The 22,947-nt window shown below is 50.3% G+C and overlaps 1 protein-coding gene across 3 annotated transcripts in view; it reads left to right on the top strand.

Annotated features, from left to right (window-relative positions):
- The first annotated feature begins 39 nt into the window (after positions 1 to 39).
- The window catches only part of WDR11 (WD repeat domain 11), a 43,685-nt gene continuing 20,777 nt past the window's right edge, over positions 40 to 22,947 (top strand). Inside the window, exons 1-11 of one of the 3 annotated variants that reach the window (XM_055119295.1) lie at positions 40 to 214; positions 1,401 to 1,512; positions 8,574 to 8,727; positions 10,131 to 10,304; positions 13,602 to 13,788; positions 15,865 to 16,030; positions 16,421 to 16,535; positions 17,864 to 18,053; positions 18,705 to 18,808; positions 21,872 to 22,048; positions 22,732 to 22,816. In XM_055119295.1, the coding sequence (XP_054975270.1) occupies positions 129 to 214; positions 1,401 to 1,512; positions 8,574 to 8,727; positions 10,131 to 10,304; positions 13,602 to 13,788; positions 15,865 to 16,030; positions 16,421 to 16,535; positions 17,864 to 18,053; positions 18,705 to 18,808; positions 21,872 to 22,048; positions 22,732 to 22,816 (1,550 nt within the window). In that variant the 5' untranslated portion in view covers positions 40 to 128. Of the gene's footprint in view, positions 215 to 1,400; positions 1,513 to 8,573; positions 8,728 to 10,130; positions 10,305 to 13,601; positions 13,789 to 15,864; positions 16,031 to 16,420; positions 16,536 to 17,857; positions 18,054 to 18,704; positions 18,809 to 21,871; positions 22,049 to 22,731; positions 22,817 to 22,947 lie in introns of all 3 variants that reach the window. The other 2 variants (XM_055119294.1, XM_055119293.1) reach the window with 2 other exon arrangements.

Genomic DNA, 22,947 nt, shown 5'->3' with positions numbered 1-22,947 from the left:
GTGGCACCTGCCGCGCCGGGAACCGGAAGGCGGCGTTGGCGGAGGCGGCCGGACTCTGTCCCGACGGACCCCGGGGCCGCCGCCGCTTCCTGGTCGCGCCTGGGCCGGGGGCTGCGGTCGCCGCCGCGATGCTGCCCCACACCGTGAACTTCAAGGTGTCGGCGCGCACCCTCACCGGGGCCCTCAGCGCGCACAACCGCACGGCCGTGGACTGGTGAGCCGGCGGCGGCGGGACGCGCCCCCGGGCTCGGACCCCGGGCACAGACCCCGGCAGGGCCCCCGCAGGGCCTCCGGGCACGATCCCCGGGCACAGACCCCGGCAGGGCCCCCGCAGGGCCTCCGGGCTCGGACCCCGGCACAGACCCCGGCAGGGCCCCCGCAGGGCCTCCGGGCACGACCCCCGGGCACAGACCCCGGCAGGGTCCCCGCAGGGCCTCCGGGCACGGCCCCCGGGCACGACCCCCGCAGGGCCTCCGGGCACAGCCCCCTGCAGGGCTTCCGGGCACAGCCCCCGGGCACTGCCCCCGGCCGGCCCGAGCCCCTCCCGGCCGGCCCTGGCCCTCGTCCCCCTCCCGGCCCTGCCCCCGCCCCCTCCCGGCCGGCCCTGCCCACCTCCCTCGGCCCGGCCGGGCCTGTCCCCTCTGTTCCTGTGTCGTCCTGGGCACTGTCCCCTGGGGAACTGACCCCGTGCGGGGCGCCGCTTCGCCCCCCCTCCGTTGCCACTGGCTGGAGGGGACCAGGCAGCTGGGAGAGCCGGTGGTTAGACGTCTGGGAAGCCACGTCCCCCTTGGCCCGGCGGGGCTGGAGGTGGGAGGGGGCGTTAGGGGTGCGGGGCGGACACAGCTCGGGCACCCTCGGGCCAGCGTTTGTCTCTGCTCTGGTGGCATCACGGGACAGATGCTGTGGACCGCGGGCCCAGGCCCTCTGTGCAGGTTCGGGGTTCCAAGCCCAGTAATTAGGAGGTGCATGCACCCCGAGATTAGAGCAGCTGTTTTTCAGTTTTATTTTATTTTTTTGCACCTGTGGATCAGCACCGACCTTGCCCACCGATCCACAAATGGGCGTGTAGAATCGAGGCTGGCAGACCAGTGGTTTCCAACCCTTCTGCATGTGCTGATCGGCCCTGGGTCTGTTGTGGACTGTGGTTCATGTATGCTGCTATAGTGGACAACCCGTCCTTTGCAAATTCTCACGGCTTTCTGTGTACGTCCTTTGCCCCCCACCTCCTTTCTGAATCCTAAAGAAAAATAAACCCCCACCGATGTTTTAAAACTTAGCCAGACTTTTAATTTAGCAGGGAGATGCTTATTGCCCCTGGCGTCGCCTTATTGAGGATGTCTTGGCAAAAGAGAAGTCTTGCTTTGTTTTATACTTAAATTTTGATGTTGCTGTTTTATTAGGGGCTGGCAAGGTTTAATTGCCTATGGATGTCACTCGCTTGTGGTGGTGATTGATTCCAATACTGCCCAAACGCTTCAAGTTTTAGAAAAACATAAAGCCGATGTTGTCAAGGTAAGTCAGAGTCCGCTTTCCTTTGCATATTGTGTATTCTAAAGTTTCAGATGTCTCGAGATTCTCACTAAGTCACATGCTAACTATTGATGAGTTTTTACATGTACTAGTAATCTGTTAACATTTCCATGTATATGATGATATCTGTCCGGGTTGAGCTATTACAGATGAGTTCTTAGGTCATTGAAGCCTAAAGGAAATGCATTTCCCAGACCATTCATGCAGTTCGTTTGTTTTGAGCCCAGAGCATGTAGTGAGGATATGGAGGAATGAAAAGGAAACGCCCTTCAGTAGCTACTTGAGACTTGCACGGGTTCTGGAGGAGAAAGACTCCACACGTCCCATAGTTGTAGGGATCCAGGGACCACAGACCTCTCAGCTTAGAGACGGGTGAAGAGAAGTTACCCAAGTGAGAAATGGACGGAGGGGCCCAGCACAGAAAGGAGAGACTCACGGAAAGGTGTGAAGTGGTCTGAGGACATGATACTCTGGTAACAATGATGAAAGTTGAGGCAGCCGGAGAGTACCCCTCTTCTGAAAGGGTATTTTGGTTGTATTTGGGCCACACCCAGTGGTGCTCAGGCTGACTCTTGGTGGGCTTGAGGGATTCTGTGGGGTTCTGGTGATTGAACCTGGGTTGACTGTAGGCAAGGCAAGCACTTTACCTGCTGACCTATCTCCCATCCCTGGATTTTAGGGCTTCAGGGTGGTGCTCAGGAGTTGGGGGTCCCCTCCTGGATTCTCTGATAACAAGGCTGGTGGTTCAGCATAAGGGCCTGATGACATGATGATCACTGGGTGTCTGGGGCCACCCTGAGGTGCTCCAAGGGTTCCATGACCCCATCAGGAGGTGCTAGAGGAACGCATAGGCCAACAAGCATTTGGGAGCTGTGTAAGGGGTGACCTTGATGCATTTTAGGGAGAGTTGGAGACCAGAATGGCTCCATGGGTCTGAGTAACTAAATGAGTGTCTTGCTGTGATAAAGGTGAGTACGTGTGAGTTCCGTGGATTTAAAGTTTTCTAGGCAAAGTGTGAGACACCAGGAGAAACTACAGTGATCTGAAAATTGAGAAGAGCGGTTAGGATTGGAGGTCAAGATTCAGAATTTTGGTCTTGTCTTTAGTAACAACTTTAATAAGCTATGCATACCATTGAATCTGCCCACTTCAAGGGAACACGCCTATGGTTTTCGGTACATTCCTCTTTTTTGGCCGACAGTGCTGTGGTCAAGTGTCAGGGCCTGAAGATATGTGATGAGAGCCCTGCAGGGCCAGGAGCACCTGGGCCACTCTGTGGTGCCTGGGGGGCTCCAGGCCACATCCAGCAGTGCTGGGGGCTTCCGGGCTGCAGCTGGTGGTGTTTGGGGAACCATGCGGTGCTGGGCATGGAACCTGGGTTGGTCGCATTCTAGGCAGGCAGTTAGCCCCTGTCCTGTCTCTAGCTTTCAGTGTGCAAAATTTGCTGTCCACTCACCACTGCCACGATGCCCAAGACTCTCACCCGCTATTCTTAAGTCACACGAGAGCTGCATTTTTTATTGGTATTTTGTGTGCTTTTTTGTTTATTTTTCTTGCCATATTACGTTGGCTAGAACCTCTGCCATAATAAATAGGAACAGTAAGAGGATACTCTTGTTTCTGAGCCCAGAGGGAAAGATTCAAACTTTCATGAAATGTAACATTAAGTCTGATGTTATGTATCATTTTTTTTTTTTTTGAGAAAAATCTGTTATTTTCTCCTATCCCACAAACTCCACTTCTGGAGTTTTTCCACATTTATTTTTATTTATTTTAAATGTAGGAGTACTGCTATTTATTCAGCCATTGATTAAGCTTCATTGAATTGGGCATGAACTCTACATTATTTTAATAAATGCTTTTATGTTGACTATCTGTGAGATAGACCATTATAAAGCTGTTCATAATTGGGTTTCAGTCATACAATGATCCAGCACCCATCCCTCTACCAGTGTACATTTCCTACCACCAATGTCCCCCTGCTTCCTTACCACCATCCCCCACCCCCACTCACACCCTCCTTTTATGGGAGGCACTTCTTGCTCTCTCCATTTCCTTTTGTACATTCTGGGTTACAATACAGATGCTAAGAGGTCATGGTGTTTGTTCAGGTCTTTCGGTATTTTTATTGGGACGGTAAAGCAGGAGTAGCTTTTAACTTTTAACTTTTGGGGTGTGGATGTAACTGCCAAGGCTTTCGGAAGTACAGGGAGATGGGGAAGGTAGCCCATCCTGACTCCAAGAAAGCCTGGAGATTTCAGTCACAAAACCTGCGTACCGGAATTTTCAGCAGATTCTATCTTGGTGAGGTCTGTCCTGAGACGGTGGAGTCAGGCTGGGGGTATAGCGGCGGTTTTGGATTGTAGAAGCACGTGGCTGCGAGGGGCTCTCTTGGGCAGGCACAGGCCAACCCACTCCCCTCCGATTTACCCCAGTCTGTTCAGCCATGTGTGGGTCCAAGATTAACTGTGGCTTTTGATCTCTTCTGAGATTTATTTATGGGTCTCTGAAGCAAGACCGGTAGTATAGCTTACATGGTGGCGCAGCATTTGTTTCGTGGAGGTGACTGCCAGTGCTCCCGGAGTATTGGGAAGTGGGGAGAGGTAGCCCATCCCAACTCTGAAAAGCCTGGAGATTTCATTCACAAAACCAGAATTTTCAGCAGATTCTCTCTTGGTGAGGTCCGTCCGGAGACGAGTCATGCAGGGGGTATGGTGGCAGTTTTGGATTATGGAAGCAAATGGCTGCCGGGGCTCTGCCTGTGAGGGCTCCAGGCTGACCTATGACCCGGTCTGTTCAGCCATGTGTGGGTCCGAGATTGTGACTTCTGTTCTCTTTCGAGCTTTATTTTGGGTCTCTGACTGAAATAAGGCCAATAAAAGAGCTTGTATAGCTGAGCCGGAGTTGGTTTGTGGGCATGGCTCTCACATACCTAACTTTTGATCATTTAATTTCTTTTTTTTGCTTTTTGGGTCATACCCAGTGATGCACAGGGGTTACTCCTGGCTCTGCACTCAAGAATTACCCCTGGTGGTTCTCAGAATTGAACCTGGGTTGGCCGGGTGCAAGGGAAATGCCTTACCTGCTGTGCTATGGCTCCAGCCTCTCATTTAATTTCTTGATAAACTTGGTTCCAAGTGTTGGGGTCTGACCAAAGGCACAGCAGCAATTTTGGGGTATCAGGAAGCCTGAAGGCACCATCAAGCTGCTGATGCACTTGCCCCACAAGTACAGGTTGACTTGCTGGTGGTACTAAACCCCTTTTTTTACATGTTTAGATTTAAGGTATAGTCTGGTATTATATTCTCTTTGTTTACATGGCTTTCTTTAAATACTTGAGATACATATTTAGCTCTTGGTTGATTCATTGTTTGTTTGAAGAAATTTTTTACGTTCTCCTGATTTTTTTCCTTGTAGTACTCTAAAGATAGCACTTCATTTATCTTCCAGCTTGCATACTTTCAAGTGAAAAATTTGTGTCTTTGTTTTCCGTATACATTCTTTTCCTTTGGGGCTGCTTCAGGAAATTCTCCTTCTTCTTGATTTTAAATAGTTTGGCTTTGTAGCTATATGATTTTTAAATATATACACTGCTTTGGAGTCATGTAAATGGAATTCAAGTACTATAAACAGATAGCTTCTGTAGATTTAAGAGTACCCACTCAAATTTACAGACATATATGCACATGTGTACAACCAGTTTTTACTGTATAATGCTGTTGGAAATACTGAGAAAGCAGGATTACTTCATATATTTGGTCACAAGTTTTTTTTTTAGTCCAACTCCTTAACCACCTGTCCATCACAGTAGGTCACAACATTTTTTGTTAGCAGATCAGTCTGTACCCCGTCTTATATGTGTTTCTATTAAGAAGAAATCTTACTCTGTATGATTGGTTCATTGGCATTGAACTGCACCTTCATTTTGATGGAACGCTCTGCTGTTGCCTGTTTTCCCCTTAAAGCGCATCTCCGTTTCCTGTACTTAGGAACAGCCTTGCAGCAACATGCTTAGGAAACTCTTTAAATCGTGAAGTTATCTGAGAGAAACGCAAAACTGAGGTCAAAAGCAGCCCACATGGAAGGCACTTGTTTGCATCATTAGAGCTGAGGTGCTGTGTTCTCAGCTGGGAATGTACATGTATGTCGGGGGATTCTGGTTTGTCACCACTCTGCAGGTGTCGAGAATGGCGGTGAGACAGCGGAGATACTGATTTTGCAAATAAAATCACAAGTAGATTTTAGAGAGTAGAGTGAATAGACAAATTAAGAAAGCCACAGGAGTTGCTAATAATGAGGATCGGCTGCATCTGTAATCTGGAAAATAAATCATAAAGACATGTCCAGAATATGCTCGTGTGTCACGTGACGACTGGTTGAGGACAAACCGTGGCATGTCCACTGATGGCTTCTGAAGACCAGGAATGTCTACGGCCAGAGCACCCTGAATGTGCCCGATGTCATCTGAAGACCAGGAATCCCTCCCTTCAGTATTCTGCTTTTTTTTTTTTTTTTTGCTTTTTTTGGGTCACACCCAGCAATGCACAGGGCTTGCTCCTGGCTCTGCACTCAGGAGTTACTCCTGGCGGTGCTCGGGACTATATGGGATACTGGGAATTGAACCTGGGTCGGCCGCGTGCAAGGCGAATGCCCTACCTGCTGTGCTATTGCTCCAGTCCTTCCCCTCAGTGTTCTAATGTAGCATTTTATGCCAGCAACAGCTTTAAACAGCCACCCGTCCTCACACCTGCCTCCTGCACCATTTTTAGCGGGGAAGGGGTCCTTTGGGACACCCAAACCAAGCTCAGGGCTTACTCTTGGACTGCCTCCGATTTGCTATGTGCAAGGCAAACACCTGCCTGCAGTGCTAAGGCGCCCACTCCCTGGACAGCTAGCCCCTCTGCCCGCGTTTCTCAGACTGTCATTCTTTCATGTAATCTTACGTTTGTCCATCTAGTGCCCTAAGTGCACAAAGGCCATCGCTCTTGCTGCCCGTCAGAAACCACATCAAGTGACGGACCTGGAAATAATAAAAGTGATGAAGAGCCAAAGAAGTGGGAGCTAATGGATATTGCTCGGTCCTTCAGCCTTGTCCCATCCCACCACATCCGCCATCATGCGGTGCGAGAACACGGTGATGGAAGCAGCTAAAGGTCCTGCTTCGTTGGAAGCAGTGGGTCCGACAGATCTCGGGAAGGTCAGTGTCAGATGTGGAGGAAGACCAGGGGACCAGGACTAAAGGAAGACCATCCCCGTCGCACCTTGGTGCTGACCACTGAAGCGCAGCGTCTGTTGGCCGTGGTGAAAGCAAAGGCTGGATCCGACGGCGTGGTTGAACTGGCTGCTAGCAGTGGATGGTTTCGGCCAGTGGTTTTCTTTCTTTTAGGCCTGTGGACAATGGGAAGACACGGTGTGCGTGGCTCAAGACGAAAGCCAGGGAGGCGCCTGCGAGTGCCAGGATGAGGGAGGGCAGCTGAATCATCTCCGGAAACGCTCAGTCCACTGCTTGTAGAGAAAGATGCGTTGGCTCGACCAAATGTGCAGTTTGGACATTTGTTAGCCTCCCTATTCTGGAAACAGATGCCTTCGAGGACTCTTTTTCTTGAAGAGATCACATTTTGTGGCCTTTAAAAAGACAGGCTAACAGTTTTACTGGGGGGGCTGTGTTGCTGGCTAAAAATTAAAAAGCTCTTTGTAATCAGCTCAGGGAAGACCTCAAGGCCTTTGTGCGAGTGCATTTGCAAACCCTGCCTGTCCACCACACAGATGTTTCTGAAGCGTCTGTCATCTTGAAACTCATCTCTGGAACCATATTTGTTAGGCCCTACCTTTGGGCACCAGGCCGTGTCTGGGACTTGGGACATGAATAGGCCTTCTGAGTGTGCAGGCGCTGACAGTACCTGGGTCAGTGATAAGTTGAAACAAGGTGAAAGGGAGCAGCGGAAACAGTGACTTGGTCAAGAAAACAAGAGGCAGCGGAAGAGGCGAGGTTGTGGCCACGTTCCTGGGCAGCGAAGGCCTTGGCTCAGCGGGGGACTGTGTTCTAGCCCCAGTGCTGTGCCAGGTTCAGCCTGATGGACGCTGGAATTGTGTTTCTGTTTTAAAACTAAGTTAGCGGGCCCAGGGATGTACTTATGTGGTAGAGCTCGTGATTGGCTTCCCGGAGGGCCTGAGTTCAACCCCTGGCACCAAGTCCCCCGGGATGTGACCATGTGGACCCCAAAGCATCTCTGGTGGTCCTTCCCCTTAGCAACAATGAGTGTGACTGCTATAAAAAGTTCTGTTCTTGGGTTGCTCGTACATACGCACACTTATTTTTTTTAAGAAGAATAAATTTCGATATTTAAACTTACATCTCTTTTCAACTTTATGAAAAACAAGGATTTTAGATACAGTGTGTTAATATTTTTTCCTGTCTTTCCCTTCACGAGGTTTTTGTATATTTGTCCTATTTAAACTGGCTGAAGACCCTACAGGAAAACATTTCCTTCTGCGTTTTAGGATTTCAGTTGTTCTGTCAGTTCAGTTTCTTGATTATTCTACCATACTGTTTTGTGGTCGGATAGTCTGGTACTTTCATCCAAATGTCTCAAAAAATAGAACTCTGCATCATTTCTCATTTTAAATGTAGGACCCTTGGTGTGCTTTAAAAGAAGTTGAGCTTCATTATGTTTAGAAATAAAAGAGGTGGGGCTGGAGCGATAGCACAGCGGGTAGGGTGTTTGCCTTGCACGCAGCCGACCCGTGTTCAAATCCCAGCATCCATATGATCCCCTGAGCACCGCCAGGGGTGATTCCTGAGTGCATGAGCCAGGAGTGACCCCGGTGCATTGCTGGGTGTGACCCAAAAAGCAAAAAAATATAAAAATAAAAATAAAAAATGTGAAAATGTTTAACACAGAATACAGTTTCCTTGTATTTGCATGTTCCAATATGTGTGACGTCACGGAGAATGTTGTATGGATTCTAATGTCTTATGAAAGTTACGTTCAGGTGTACCCAAGGCACGTATTGACTTGGTTTGATTTTCTTCTTGATACTAGGTTAAATGGGCCAGGGAAAATTACCACCATAACATTGGCTCACCATATTCCTTGCGCTTAGCTTCCGCCGACGTCAGCGGGAAGATCGTCGTGTGGGATGTTGTCGCCGGCCTGGCGCAGTGTGAGATCCAGGAGCACGCCAAGCCCATCCAGGGTGAGCACAGCCACTGCGGGCTCTGCCCACGCTGTTTAGTTTGCTTCTTACTTTTTAAAATCTTTACTTGATTTTGAGTTTTAACGGTGACACTGTCATACATATTTTAATTGAATCACTGTGAGATAGACCTTACAGAGCTGTTGATGGTTAGATTTCAGTCGTACAGTGTTCCAGCACCTGTCCCTCCTCCAGTGCTCATTTCCCAGCACCAGTGTCCCCAGCTTCCCTCCCATCACCCCCCGCCCCCAGCCTGCCTCTCGGGCAGACCTCCCTCCCTCTTGCTCCCTCCCTCTCTCTCTCCCCCTCTCTCTCTCCCTCCCTCCCTCTCTTCCTCTCCTCTCTCCTCTCTCTCCTCTCTCTCATTATAAATTTCATCTCTTCGCAGCTAACTCCACTGTGTTCAGCCTGTTTTCCTGAGCCACAGCTAACCTTCCTTTTTCTTATCAGTATACTTTTGGGTAGACACTCAAGTCTCAGTTGATTTCTGCCTTGGTTCGGCGACTGTTTTCAGCATCACCCTCAGTCAACTATTGTGAGAAAAATTAAGCTTCTGCAGTCTTGTCACCTAAGCTAAATTAAATAAACGTGGTGGATCGCCTTTGTATTGGCCTTCAGTATTTACTTTCTGTTAATTGAGGTGATAAGAGTTTTATTATTTTCATATCGGTGATTCCTTGTTTGTTTGTGTTACTCAAGATGGTGGTTCTTAGACCCATGTGAGTGGCTATCAAGACTGAGTGGACTTTTCAAATCACCGTTAATATTTAAGCACTTGCTATTTAGTTACTGATCTGGATTTTCATCCTGTATATCCTTGTCAGAAATCGTGAAACTCTGCGAAGTGCCATTCATTAATTTGATTTAAAAAAATCAAATTAATTTTTTTAATTTGAGGAGCATCTGGGCATTACCAGTCCTGGTCAAGATAGTCTTGGACAGGGGCTGGAGCTATAGCACAGCGGGTAGGGCGTTTGCCTTGCACGCGCCGCTGACCCGGGTTCGATTCCCAGCATCCCATATGGTCCCCTGAGCACCGCCAGGAATGATTCCTGAGTGCATGAGCCAGGAGTGACCCCTGTGCATCGCCAAGTGTGACCCAAAAAGCAAAAAAAGAAAAAAGATAGTTTTGGACATAAAGTTTTAAGTAACGATTAGCTCAGAACGCCCTGGGTCAGATCTCCTGAAAACTTTGTAAGGTTTTAGTATCCAGATGTTCAAAGACTCTCTTCTCTGTAACACGAGCTGCTTTCTTGGGCTTGGACCCTCAGGTGCAGGCGGTGTGGGGCAGAGTCAGGGCCTGAGAGTTTTATGGGGGACAAAATGTGACTGAGACACACTCGCCAAGTGCTTTGGAAGTGACGAAGTTCTGAATTTCGCCCTTCCGCGTGCGGTTCGAGCAGATGTGCAGTGGCTGTGGAACCAGGACGCGTCCCGGGACCTGCTGCTCGCCATCCACCCTCCCAACTATATCGTGCTCTGGAACGCAGACACGGGCACCAAACTGTGGAAGAAGAGCTATGCCGACAACATTCTGTCCTTCTCTTTCGACCCCTTTGACCCTTCGCATTTAACACGTGAGTAGTTGTTCCCACGCGAGCTGGGTCGGTCATTATAATACAGTAGTTCTGTATATTTAAGATGACTGTTGGAATGGGTTTGGACTAAGGAAAGGAGAAATATGCCCTTAGATGGAATTCCGCCCTTGGGCGGATCTCCTAGCAGGGTGAGATTTTGTCCCAGAAGAAGCCCCCCCCAAAGGAAGGGCTTTACCGATGTTGATTGTGCAACCACGCCTTCGTGTAATTGCTAGCTCCTGCCCTTTATGACTTTATTTAATGCTGGGCGACTGGAATGAGGGGCAGTCTGAGACTGGAATAAACGACGCTGATCACCAACCAGTTTCTCCCCACCCCCCGCCCCTCCATTCCCTCCTTTGTTCGCAGGTCACCGTGGGTGGGGAGACGGCTCTTGGCCACCAAGTGAATGCATTGAGCGTCCACACTTTTCTTTTTTAATTTTTAAAAAATTTATAAAGTAGTTCACAGTATTTGATTACATTTAATATTCGAACACCAATTCCACCACCATTACACCTTCCCACCCATATTCCAATTGTTTCCATCCCGAACCCCAATCTTGCCCCAAAGCAGAACCGAAATAATGTAATATTTCCCTCTAAGGTTGGTTGCCTCCTACTTTAAATCCCATCAAAAGTGCCAGACTCTTGGATTATGGGCAGGGTGTGTCCTACGAAGTGTCGCATGGGCATGGCTGTGAATGTGGCCGCGCGGTCCAGGGAAAGGGCTCACTAGTCAGCGAGGCTGGGCCTGAGCATGTGGAGAGCGGCCGTGAGCAGTGAGCAGGGCGGCGGGTGGGTTCTGGAGGGTTTTGGCTGCCGGGATGGGTCCCTTGGGGCAGGGGCAGGGAGGGCTCTCACCCGCCCCCTCTGGGACCCCCTGAGTGAGACGGCCTGGTGCGGGGTCCAGCGGCACGGTTATCAGCCACACCTTTTGAACTCACAGTGTAGGGTTGCAGTCTATACCGGGTGCAGTATTCGTGAGAGACACGTACACACGATGTCCGTCAACGCTGTGCGAATGAGCGAGGTACATTTTAGCTGGAGTTGAGCTCTAGCCCATGATTACCCAGCCCCTAAGCCATAACCCATAGCATTCCGGGTACTTTGATGGGTAGAAGTTGAAATGGGGAAGCTGCACCTCGTGTTTGTGAATAGAGTGAGACCCGCGTGGGGAGGGACTGCGTCATTCTGATGCAGACCTCGTTACATGTGCTTCCCTAGGAACATTGTAAGAAGCCGAGTGGAGGCTTTACGTAGCATGCGCCCTCCCTTCCAGAGTGTCCCGTTGCTCTGTGCCCTGCGTTTGAGGGCTGGGAGGCGCCGAGGAAGCCCGTGGGATTTTCCGTGCACACTGGTTTTCTGCCAGCGTACTTTTAATATCTTACTGAGCCACTGATGGTAACATTAGATTTCTGGTTTTGATACTCTCGTGACTGAATTATTTAGAAAATGTTCTTGAGTTTTCTGTCAGGTGTTTCTGGAGCTGTGGCTGTCTGTCACGCATATTCTGGGCACCTGGGATATATCTGACATGAGACAGGGATTCCTGCCTCTGGGAGGGTCGGTCCCGGTGCGAGGGGGTCGGATTGCAAACAAAGCCTCGGCCGCCAAGCTGTGCTGGGTCAGTGCTGGGTTAGTGCCGCCAGGCGCTCGGGGCCCAGAGGGCTGGAAGAAGCGGAACAGGCCGACAGGAAGGAGAGGGGAGTGGCAGGTGGGGAGAGGAAGTGGCCCAAACCCGTGTGGACGTTTGATCAAAATTCTGTGGAAGAACTATCCAGGGAGAAGAGCGCTTGCCTGTTGGTAATGACTCAGAATTCTAACCTGCATCCAACAGTAGCCCTTTAGCTGTACATTTTTGGGGCCTGCCTCGCAGTGCTCAGGGGACCCATACCCTTGCCCGCTTCTTTGGCTCACCAGCTCTGTGCTGGGGCCCCATGAAGCAGCATTGCAGGCCTGCGGTGCTGGGGGTGTGGTGGGGGGCGAGGGAGGGGGTGCCACACCCAGGAATCCTCAAGTGCAGGTGGCGCTTTCGACCACACCCTGGTGCTGCCACGTGGCCCTTCTTTGACGGAGCCAGGGGCGCTCCTGGCCATCCCCGGCTGAACGCGTCCGGCTTGGACCCTGAGCGGTGGTGCTGTTTGGGCTCAGCAAACCTCGTGGTGCCGGGGATTAAACTCTGCTCCTTGGCCACGCAAGGCACGCGGCCCTGCCCTCCCAGCTCCCTGTCCGGCCCGCCAGCGTTTGCCAGGCGGCAAGGCCGACTAGGAGAGAGGAGGGGGACGTGCAGCTGAGCTCTGGGGCGTGTGCTCTGCACAGATGCGCGCGCTCCTTGTGTGCCGGGCGGGGGGCACAGCGGACGCTGACGTCACAGCGTGGAAGCTAGAGGCGAGGGGGTCCCGAAGGATCTTGAGTTCTGGGCTCTGCTTCCGCTGCTGGCTGCATTTCTGCCTGCAATTGGCTGCCTGGAAGCTGGGCCCCTTCCCGGCCACCGTGCACCCGGCTCCTTCACGCCGTACTCAGCGGGCCGGGCTTGTCACTGGAAGAGTTGGTTTCCCTCGGCCTCAAGCAGCCCCATCGGCTGCAGGGGCCCGGGGAGGTGAGTGTCCCGCTCCCACAGCTGCGTCCCTCGGCCCTGGGTTAGGGGAGGACAGTTCTTACAGTTGCAGAAAGGCACCGTTTGTATGTTGTGCCCTTGAATGCGTTTCCTGTCTGCTCAGGTAGCCTCTGTTCACGTCTGCGGCTGCTCTGTAGAGAGAAAAGGAACCCTCTTTGCCCATCCAAAGGCCGTTCCCCAGAAGGAAAGAGGCTGAATTCAGACCGGGGAGCTCATGAGCACTGTGAAGAATCAGTGGCCTCAGACCCCGTGTGTGAGGGGCAGACCCTCTTCTCTGGCATGTTCTCCTCTCTTAAAAATCATATAAAAAACGTGATTTTTATACTCAGAAAAGTCTGTGGGAGCTGAAGCGACAGGCTATCCTGAGGAACGGTTTTTAATGAACGTCCTTGCACTGAATTGATTTGCAAGAACAAACATTTGCTCTCTCTGCCAGTAACCTTCTGGTAGCGTTTTCATATAAAACATTAATTTCGAGTGCTCAGTTGGGCGGCCCCTGATGAATTGTGATGGACCACCTGTTCCCTGCCGCCTCGGAACATTCCTTACGACTTGCCTAGCAGAGCCAGTTCTGCATTATTCAGATCGTCATGACCGTGCTCCCAGGGCGGTATTGGGGTCAGGCTCTTTGCTAAACTTGATTCAACTCTAACCGGAGCTCTGCTTCTCGCAATCTAGTCCTCACCAGCGAGGGCATCGTGTTCATCTCGGACTTCTCCCCGTCCAAGCCGCCCGCCGGGCCCGGGAAGAAGGTGTACATCTCCAGCCCGCACTCCAGCCCCGCGCACAGCAAGCCGCCCGCAGCCACGGGCGCCAAGAAAGCGCTGAATAAAGTCAAGATCTTAATCACGCAAGAGAAACCGAGGTAAGGGGTCGTCATGTCCCTAACGGGAGGCGAATGTTACCAGTCTACTCATTCAAGACCTTTTGGGCCATGTTCTAAGATAAGATTTTCTTCTTCATCTCAACCTCTCTTGATTCTAATTTTGAGGAGAAAAAAAATGTTTGATGGCCACACCCAGTGTTGCTCAGGGCTCACTCCTGGCTCAGTGCTCGGGGAGCCTGATGTGGTCCCGGGGATTGAACCCTGTGCGGGCAGCTGTCTTATCGCCTCTCTCTCCAGAGCCTAGTTTTGAATTTGACAAAAAATGATTTGTTTTTTTCAATTTCTCCTCCCTTAACATGCTCCTTTGTTTGCCTAATGGGCTCCTCCCCGCTAACCCCCTGTGGAAATTTCTGTGTTTTACTCATGTAAATATGTGCAGGAGATTCTAACATGGGGACCATTGAAATTCTTCAAAAGTTGGGGAAATGAAACTGGGTTTTCATTTAAATGCGCCTTCCTCAGCCTGCGTGGGATCTCTTGGTCCGCTCGGGTAAGGCCCTGCCCGGCAGGCTCCGGCTCTCACGGTGCCTCTCAGAGGATCCCATGGCTCCGCTCAGGTCTCACTTTCCCAGACTCAACAAAGAGTTAAAGCATTTCACAAGGTTGTTGAAAGTATTCATAAACCCGGTGACGTGAGTGCTTATCAACATGACTGATGCTGGGTAAATGTTCATTTTTTATTTCAGGTATTGCAACTGAGTACAACTTTAAGTAGCTAATTTTACACATTAGAATATATTTCTTTTCCCCTTAGAGCTGTGACCTGATATTTTTATGCCTTACCCGTTAAATTTGGTCTTCATCTTTAAGAATCTTATAATTTTATTATTTATTACCGTGCTTCAGGTCACATGTTTACAGTGGTGCTGATGTCACGGTTTTGGTGTACAGTTACCGCCCCTCACCTCCACCCGTGTCAAAAACCTTTATTTTAGTATGCTAAGGTTATTCTCTCTAGACTGGGTGATCTTTTTTTTTTTTTGAGGGGGCACCCACACCCGGCAGTGCTCAGCGGTTACTCCTGGCTCTGCACTCAGGGATCACTCCTGGCAGGCTCAGGGGACCATATTGGGTGCCAGGATTTGAACCTGAGTCAGATGCGAGCAAGGCAAGCGCCCTACCCGCTGTACTATCGCTCCAGCCCCCTAAACTAGGTGATTACCAGAGAAATTTATGGTCAGATGCAAATTGCTATTTAAGTCCATTCTGATTATCTATGTAAATAGCATTTTCACATATGAAATCGAAGCCATAGGCTAAGTTCTAGTTTTTCTCATACCCTTTGTTCGAATAAATTATTGTTCCTTATATGTCTTAGGAGAGCCTGCCTTTTTTATTGTACTACGTCATACCTAAGTATTTTGTTACCTAAGTTGTTTTGTAAGACAAGGCTTGGGGATGTTCTGTTTTCTCCGAGGCACTGTGCTATGCTGTACTCTTGCTTTAGCCCCTAGAGCCGGGCTCCTAGGCACCCCTACCCCTCTTCCTTGTTCCCTGTGCTATAAGACCTCTTACAAAGTCACAGCACACAAAGCAAATAGCAGTGATCATGTCTATTCTGTGGAAGTGCAGTTCAGCATGTAGTCTCATCTGTCTCGTTGGCACAAGGACATGCTGTGGTCGAGGTCTGGAATGGACCTGGGTTTGAGACGGCAGAAACAGGAGTGCAGGCAGCGTAGAGGCGGCCTCTCGGACCCCGTGGACCCGCCTCCGGCTCCAGTGGCCCTGCTTACACCAAATGTTCGGTCTTGACCTTGGGTCGCAATTTTAGCTCTCTGCAGTCTTTTTAATTACAAGCCCCAGAAAACAAAAGAAAAATGAAACTGTCTTACCTGTCATGCTTTTCAGAGTATTAATGCTTTCAGGTTCCAGAAACGTGTCTCTCCCAGCCTGTACAGTACTGTCGTCATTTGGAACTCAGCCTGGCTTTTGTAAAGGTCGAAGTTTGGAGTGTTAGCCCGGGTTAATCACGTCTCTCTCAGGAAAGCGAATCCTTTGTTCGGTCTCTGACGTGAATAAAGCCTTTGAGTCAAGGACAGGTCTTATGCGTTTCAGTGCGGAGTTTGTCACCCTGAACGATTGCCTGCAGTTGGCCTACCTGCCTTCCAAAAGGAACCACATGCTGCTGCTCTACCCTCGGGAAATCCTGATCCTCGACCTGGAGGTCAACCAGACCGTGGGTGTGATTGCAATAGAACGAACCGGAATTCCATTTCTGCAGGTACCTCAGTTTATCTAACACATTCTCCAAGCTTGGTTGGGACTGGGGGAGAGAGAGAGAGCATCCTCTTGTGGACGGAAGGAAGATGCCATTCCTCCTTAATCTTTCATATCCGTTTAAAGAGGAACAGTATCACTTTATGTTGCTTTTTCATTTTTTCTTGTACTTTTGATTCGATTAGTTCATCATAGAAATTCTCTGACTTGGAGATAATTACTAGACACTTTTTTAGATTATAATGAAATTTTAGAATATTTAAAGCTTGGGATTATTTTGAATCTTTATTTTCTTGTGTTTCATCCATATCCTCTAGGAATTTATGAGGTTCTCAGTACATGCTTTCTTAATTTATTATTAAGTTCTTAAAATAAATACATCATCTATTTTAAGGTAATACCCTGCTTTCAACGTGATGGTATATTTTGCCTACATGAAAATGGTTGTATAACCTTACGTGTTCGAAGATCCTACAGTAATGTCTTCGCCTCTTCAAATGAGGAACCAGGTCAGTTTGTATCTCACAATAACGTTTATTGCTTTTTCTTGAACGTTAAAAAGTTCCATGTAACAAATAGCACTGTAGCACTGTTGTCCCATTGTTCATCAATTTGCTTGAGCGGGCACCAGTAATGTCTCCATTGTGAGACTTGCTGTTACTGTTTTTGGCACATCGAATACACCATGGGAGCTTGCCAGGCTCTGCCTCACAGGCAGGATACTCTTGGTAGCTTGCTGGGCTCTCCTAGAGGGACACCAAGCAATCGAACCCAGGTCAGCCGCGTGCAAGGCGAACGCCCTACCCACTGTGCTATCGCTCCAGTCCATGTAGCAAATGTCAGACACAAGTCATAGCTAATGAGAATCTCTGCCTTAAGAAAGTAGAGTGTGATTCACATCTGGGTCTCCAGCCATTGGATTCATCTCAGTATTGTCACGGGACACTTTTCTAGGCAGCAAAGAGAGAGATACTGAGATTCCTTCTGGCAGTACCCTTGAGCTAAGTATATATTTCTTTTGAGTTTATTTTTTTAGCACAAGTCCAACCTTGTGTAGCCCTTTTTATTGTAACCCTTTCATGTCTGTGCTGCGGGACTTTCCAGTTTGCAGTCACATCATTTCCTAAGCATTCATTTGTCTTGGGGAGTACAAAAGGTTGTTCTGAAGTGACGTACCAAGGAAAGGCTGAAAGCGACTGTCCCATCACACATACAGTCGAATTGTTTTTAGGCTTATTTTAGGCATTTCTGGGTTATTCTGTTCTGTGTCACACTGCTGGTTTTTAAATCATGTACCACAGTATCTTCTTCCAAAGTTTTAAAAAATTGCTCTTCCAAATATTTGAAACAAGCTCTCACTTTTTTAAAAAAATTTTTTATTAGTGAATCACTGTGATGTACAGGTGCAAACTTATAGCTTCTGTGTTTGCATTTCACTCATACAGTGATTGTTTACCCATCCCTCCACCAGTGCCCATTCTCCTCCACCAATGATCCCAGTATCCCTCTCACCACCCCCACCCATCCCCCACCACCCCACCCTGCCTCTGCAGCAGGGCATTCCCTTCTGTTCTCTCTCCTTATGGGTGTTGGAGTTTGCAGTAGAGGTATTGAGTGGCCTTCAAGCTCTCTTTATTCTAGTTGCTGTCTTGGCTATCCGGCTTGGTAGAGACCAGCAGATCCTTCTCTTATGGGGGCACGAGCAGTCGTTGTCGAAGGGGCAGTCAGTCACCCCACGATCTGCCTTGAAGGGCCAGTGTCCAGTGGAGGGCTTATGTAAACGCAAGCCGGCGGCAGCCAGGCTTAGCCGGTCCCTCGTGTGCTGTGTAAGACCCAGATCCGGTGCAGGAGCTGACCTATGACCTCCGGAGCCAGTGCGATGCCATCCGGGTGACCAAAACCGTGCGGCCCTTCAGCGCCGTGTGCTGCCCTGTCAACGAGAACGCGGCGGCGCTGCTGGTGAGCGACGGCCGGGTCATGATCTGGGAGCTCAGGTCCACCGCCTGGGACCGCGGCTCCCGCAGCTGGTAAGCGCGTCCCTCGGGCCACTCAGCTCTTGTGAAGATTTTCATTAAAAAAAAAAAAAAAAAAGATTGTGTTTCGGGGAAGCATCTCCCGAGTGGTGCTCAGGAGGCCCGGAGCTCCCTGCTGGGCTACTCGGCGCTGCGGGGCCCGGGGTGACCTGGCCCACCCCAGGGCTGCACTTAGCGATGCTGCAGGGACGTGTGGTCCAGGAGCGAAGCCGCCGGGGGCCTGGGCTGCACCCTAACCGCCGCGCCGTCTCCTGGCCCACCTCCTCTTCGAACGTGCTATTGCCAGCTGGAAATGACGCACCTCGTACCATAAAAAATAACACCATTTTTGTTTGGGTACCATGCCCAGCAGTTCCTGGGCTTACTCCTGGCTCTGTGCTCAGGGGTCACCCCCGATGAGGCTCAGGGGTCTGTATGTGGTGCTAGCGATCCAACCGGGGTCATCCCCCCGAACACTGCTAGGAGTGATCTCTGAGCACAGAGCTAGGAGTAATTCCTGACCTCTGAGTGTGCCCCTCTCCACAAAGGGGGCCGGGGGGTGGATGAATAAATGCTCTAACAGTGGCCGTGGGTGCGGAGGGCCCGGCTTGCGTGCTGACGGGTGCAGATGTCTTCGTGTGAGACTCCGCCCCTGTGTCTTGGCAGTAGCTCCGGCGTGTCACCTTTGTACTCCCCCGTGTCCTTCTGCGGGATCCCCGTCGGCGTGCTCCAGAGCAAACTCCCAGACCTCTCCCTGGACAACATGATTGGTAAGCTCTTCCCCGAGCGCTCCGAGACATCGGGAATCCCGCTGGGAGGAAAACGCCTGGGTTGTTATTTGCGATTGTTGTCAAGTCGGTACTTGAGAAAATGGAAATGGAGAATCATTCTTTCTGAAATAAGAGCGGTGTGAAATACTGGAGTATTAAAAGTGCTAGCCATCGTTAGCCTGGTCGTAGTTAGAATTAGAAACTGTTCATCCACGAGAGACTAATGGAAATGAAAGAGACGGCATCAAGGCAGGTAATTACTGGATGTAGCCAGCGGTTCCATAATTCTCCCGGCCGTCATACCCCCTGGTCTCTGGCTCAGGATGAAATCCTCGCTTCCTCTCTCCTTTTCCTGCTGCCGCTGATGCAGTGTTCCAGTCGACTGTTGCTGTGCTTTCATCTCAGACAAGCTTTATGTCAGTGTTCTCTGTGGTCCCTGGTGCTTACCGGCTCCCTTGGGACCATGTGCATTCTCTTCCAGTCCCTCTGATAAATCACCACTCCACCGGGGTGGGAAGGGCTAGGACTTAGCCTCGTATTCTTAGCACTCAGCACAGTCCTTGAGCCAGATGCGCGTCCACCAGCTTGTCTGAGCCTGGCGCTGGGCCCTGGGCCTCTTGTCCTCGTGCACTCGCAGAGCTCAGGCTAGACCCGCCTGCCCGGCCTGCTGGGAGGGGAAGCACTTGTTGCATCACATCTGCGTGTTTAAATTTTTTCTCTATTTTTCAGACATAAATTCATTTGAAGAATTTTTGTTTGGCAGATGTTAATTTCATCAGTAAAACAATTTTCCAAGTTAATTGACCTTAGCAGCAGCTTAGTATAAAATATTCAAGTGAAAAATGTTAACAAATATGCACAGAACTAATCAGTAGCACAAACCCCATAGGAAGTTGAAATGCCATGCCGTGCGTGTGTGCGTGCATCCATGCATGTGTGCGTGTGTGTATGTGTGTGTGTGTGTGTGTGTGTGTGTGAAGACATGTTCTATTGAAAGAGATTCACTTAGATGTGTAAGAGGAGAGAAGGAAGGGTGGGAAGCGAGACAGAGCTGTTCAGAAGAGAACACAGGCTTCTCTGGCGTAGAAAAATCAAATGACAATTTTCTTAAGGGACAAAGTAGTTGGATTGTATGACAATTTATGACAACATAGTTGATTAAAAAGTATCAGAGAAAGCTTTGCTGCTTGAAAACATTTTAATTAAAACTTTTAATTACAGTTTTCATTTGAAGTTCGCTGTGTACTTAGTGGTAATTGAAAGTGATTCAGTTCCCCTTGAGGCGTGATTTCCACTCTCGGGTGAAGGCTGCTCTCAAGGCCGCTCTCGCCCATCCCCGATCTGCCGCCTCTGCCTGGGGGGGTGCTGGGACGGCTGGAGGTCACCAGGGCTCCGCTCTTCGCCCCCGTTTCTGGTTAGTAAGGAGCTGTAGCCACTCTCTGAGGTCAGAAAGGGTCATAATGGGTGGCCTTTTTCTGTACATCTCACAGATCGTAAGATAATACTGTTAAAACAACTCTAAAGTCTTCAAAGACTACTTGGAGCTACTCGCAATTTAGTAATGATTCACCTTTTCCCTTCCACAGTTTCTGTGCATTCATAGACCTGCTCACTCACAATTTTTTTTTCTTTTTGGTCACTTGCAGGGGAAGCGTGGGGTGGGGAGGGGGCAGCATATCTAGCGACGCTCAGGGCTTGCTGCGCGCTCAGGAATCACTCCCAGTGGTGTATGGGACGCCTGGGGTTGGAGCCAGGTCGGCCATGTGCAGGGCAGGCGCCCTCCCCCTGTGCTTTCACTCCTGCCCCTCACACCCATTCTGTACTTTTTTTTTTTTACAACTGAATCCAGTGTTCAGCAGTGACTGGGAGAAGAAGATTAGCATCTCCTCTTAGTGGTCTTGACTTTGTGGGCCTTTGCACATACTTTTATTATCAGAATAGTTTTATCAGAATCATCTTTTTACTTTCAGACTTCAAAGATCAATGGGATGACAGGTGATGCAAGTGATATTTTCAGACTTCATAACCTAAGTACAAGTGCTGTATCTCAAAATAATGCCACTTTAGATAACTCTTGAGGTGGACAGTTTCTGTTTTGATAGTGCTGTAGCACTGTCATCCCTTTGTTCATCGATTTGTTCGAGCGGGCACCAGTAACGTCTCCATTGTGAGACTTGTTAATGTTTTTGGCATATCAAATACGCCACGGGGAGCTTGCCAGGCTCTGTTGTGCGGGCGGGATACTCTAGGTAGCTTGCCGGGCTCTCCGAGAGGGACGGAGGAATCGAACCTGGGTGGGCTGCATGCAAGGCAAACGCCCTACCTGCTGTGCTATCGCTCCAGTCCATGTTTTGATAAGGAATCCATATTTTGTATTTATCATATAGGAGGCATTCGATTAGAAAACTTAATTAAATCTGAAAGCTTAAAACATAATTACACTGACACACTCAGACTTGTCCTTAGGAACTGAAATGAGTTCTCTGAGCTGGTGCTTGTGATTGCCAGTCCACGGGACCTGGCGGAGAGCCCTCTCCCGGGAATCCCTGCTCGGGTCTGAGTGCTCGGTGCCCTGGTAGGAGGGAGCTGGACTGCGGTGGGGCATCCTCGAGGACAGAGCCCCTCACTGGACAGCAGCACTGGACCGTCACTGGACAGCCGCCCCCCGTAACGTCCCTCCTCTGAGCGGAGGTGCCGTTTGGTGGAGTCCGAGAGCCGAGAGCAGCACTGCCCTTGACTTTGGGCCCGGAGAGCTCCACATCTCACCTTCCAGACCTCAAGACATTTTTTTTTTTTTCTTTTGATTTTTTGAGGCCCACCTGGCGGTGCTCAGGGTTTGCTCCTAGCTTTGCGATCAGGGATCACTCCTGGCGGGGAACCACGTGGGGTGTCAGGGATTGAACCCGGGTGGACGGACCGCCAAGACAAGCATCTGTCCCATTATCGCTCCGGCCCCTTCAGGGGCATTTCTCAGACTCGGAGCCTGTCCACCAAGAGTTTGAGTCTTCAGCTCAGCACGTGTGTGATTAAGGTATATGTATTTTTTTTTTTTTAATGAATCAGGACAGAGTGCGGTTGCTGGGGAGGAGCACCCCAGGAGCCCCTTCCTGCAGGAGGTGCAGCTCAAGTTCCTGCTCACGGGGCTGCTCTCAGGGCTGCCCCCGCCGCAGTTCGCCATCCGGATGTGCCCACCGCTGACCACCAAGAACATCCAGATGTATCAGCCTCTGCTGGCCGTGGGTGAGTACCAGCCCTGGGCCCTGGGGCAGCTTCACACCTGCTGGCTGCCGGGACAGCCTCGGAGGAGACGACCCACGGGAGTCTTGCAGAGACTTTTTTTGGGGGCCAGAGAGATAGTTCAGCAGGTCGGGCACTTGCCATGCGCTCGGCGGACCCGGGTTCCATCCCCAGCACCCCAGATCGGCCCCCGTGCCCCACCAGGAGTTATCTGTGAGCACAGAGCCAGGAGGAACCCCTGAGCACAGCCGAGTGTGGCCTAAATTGCACCCCGTTTTCATCCACCTGTCTTTTGACGTGCCCCTCGGTCCCTGGCTCTGCTCCGGGCATGTCACCCAAATTTTTCTCTAGAGCTATTGATTTCTAGTGAACTTCCTAGACAGATTAAGTTAGAATTTGCTCATGTACATCGTGCATTCATTATGATGTCAGCTTAATAAATGTTGGAGTAACTCTTGAGCTAATTTCTCAGTGCCAGGAGGTGTGATTATGGAATAGATGATGCATAGGTGTAATACTGTGTGTTTCCGTGAGACTTTTTTTTTTTTTTAATTGAAGCTGGGGCTGTAACAGCTTTATCAGGGTTAAGGCACATGCGGATGTGTGAGCTGTGCGCGTGTTGGGCCGAGCGTGTCGGGGCCCGTGAGGCTGCCCAGACTGTCTTCTCCCCCCCCCCGTCTCCGCAGGCACGAGTACCGGCTCCGTGTTGGTGTACCACCTCACCAGCGGGCTGCTGCACAAGGAGCTGAGCGTCCACTCCTGCGAGGTCAGGTGGGTGCATGGCCGCGGCCCATGGAGAGTGGGCGTGTGCCCCTTGCCGGTGCGAGCCTCGTCGTGGCTTTGTTGAAACGGCACCAGGAAAGGATCCGGACCGGGGCTTCCTGCGCCGGCAGCCTGGGGGT

This window comes from Sorex araneus, chromosome 11 (genome assembly GCF_027595985.1).
Source record: "Sorex araneus isolate mSorAra2 chromosome 11, mSorAra2.pri, whole genome shotgun sequence".
Taxonomy (NCBI): Eukaryota; Metazoa; Chordata; class Mammalia; order Eulipotyphla; family Soricidae; genus Sorex; species Sorex araneus.
Note: the sequence above shows the minus strand (reverse complement) of the source record. Positions and strands in the feature narration are given on the sequence as shown.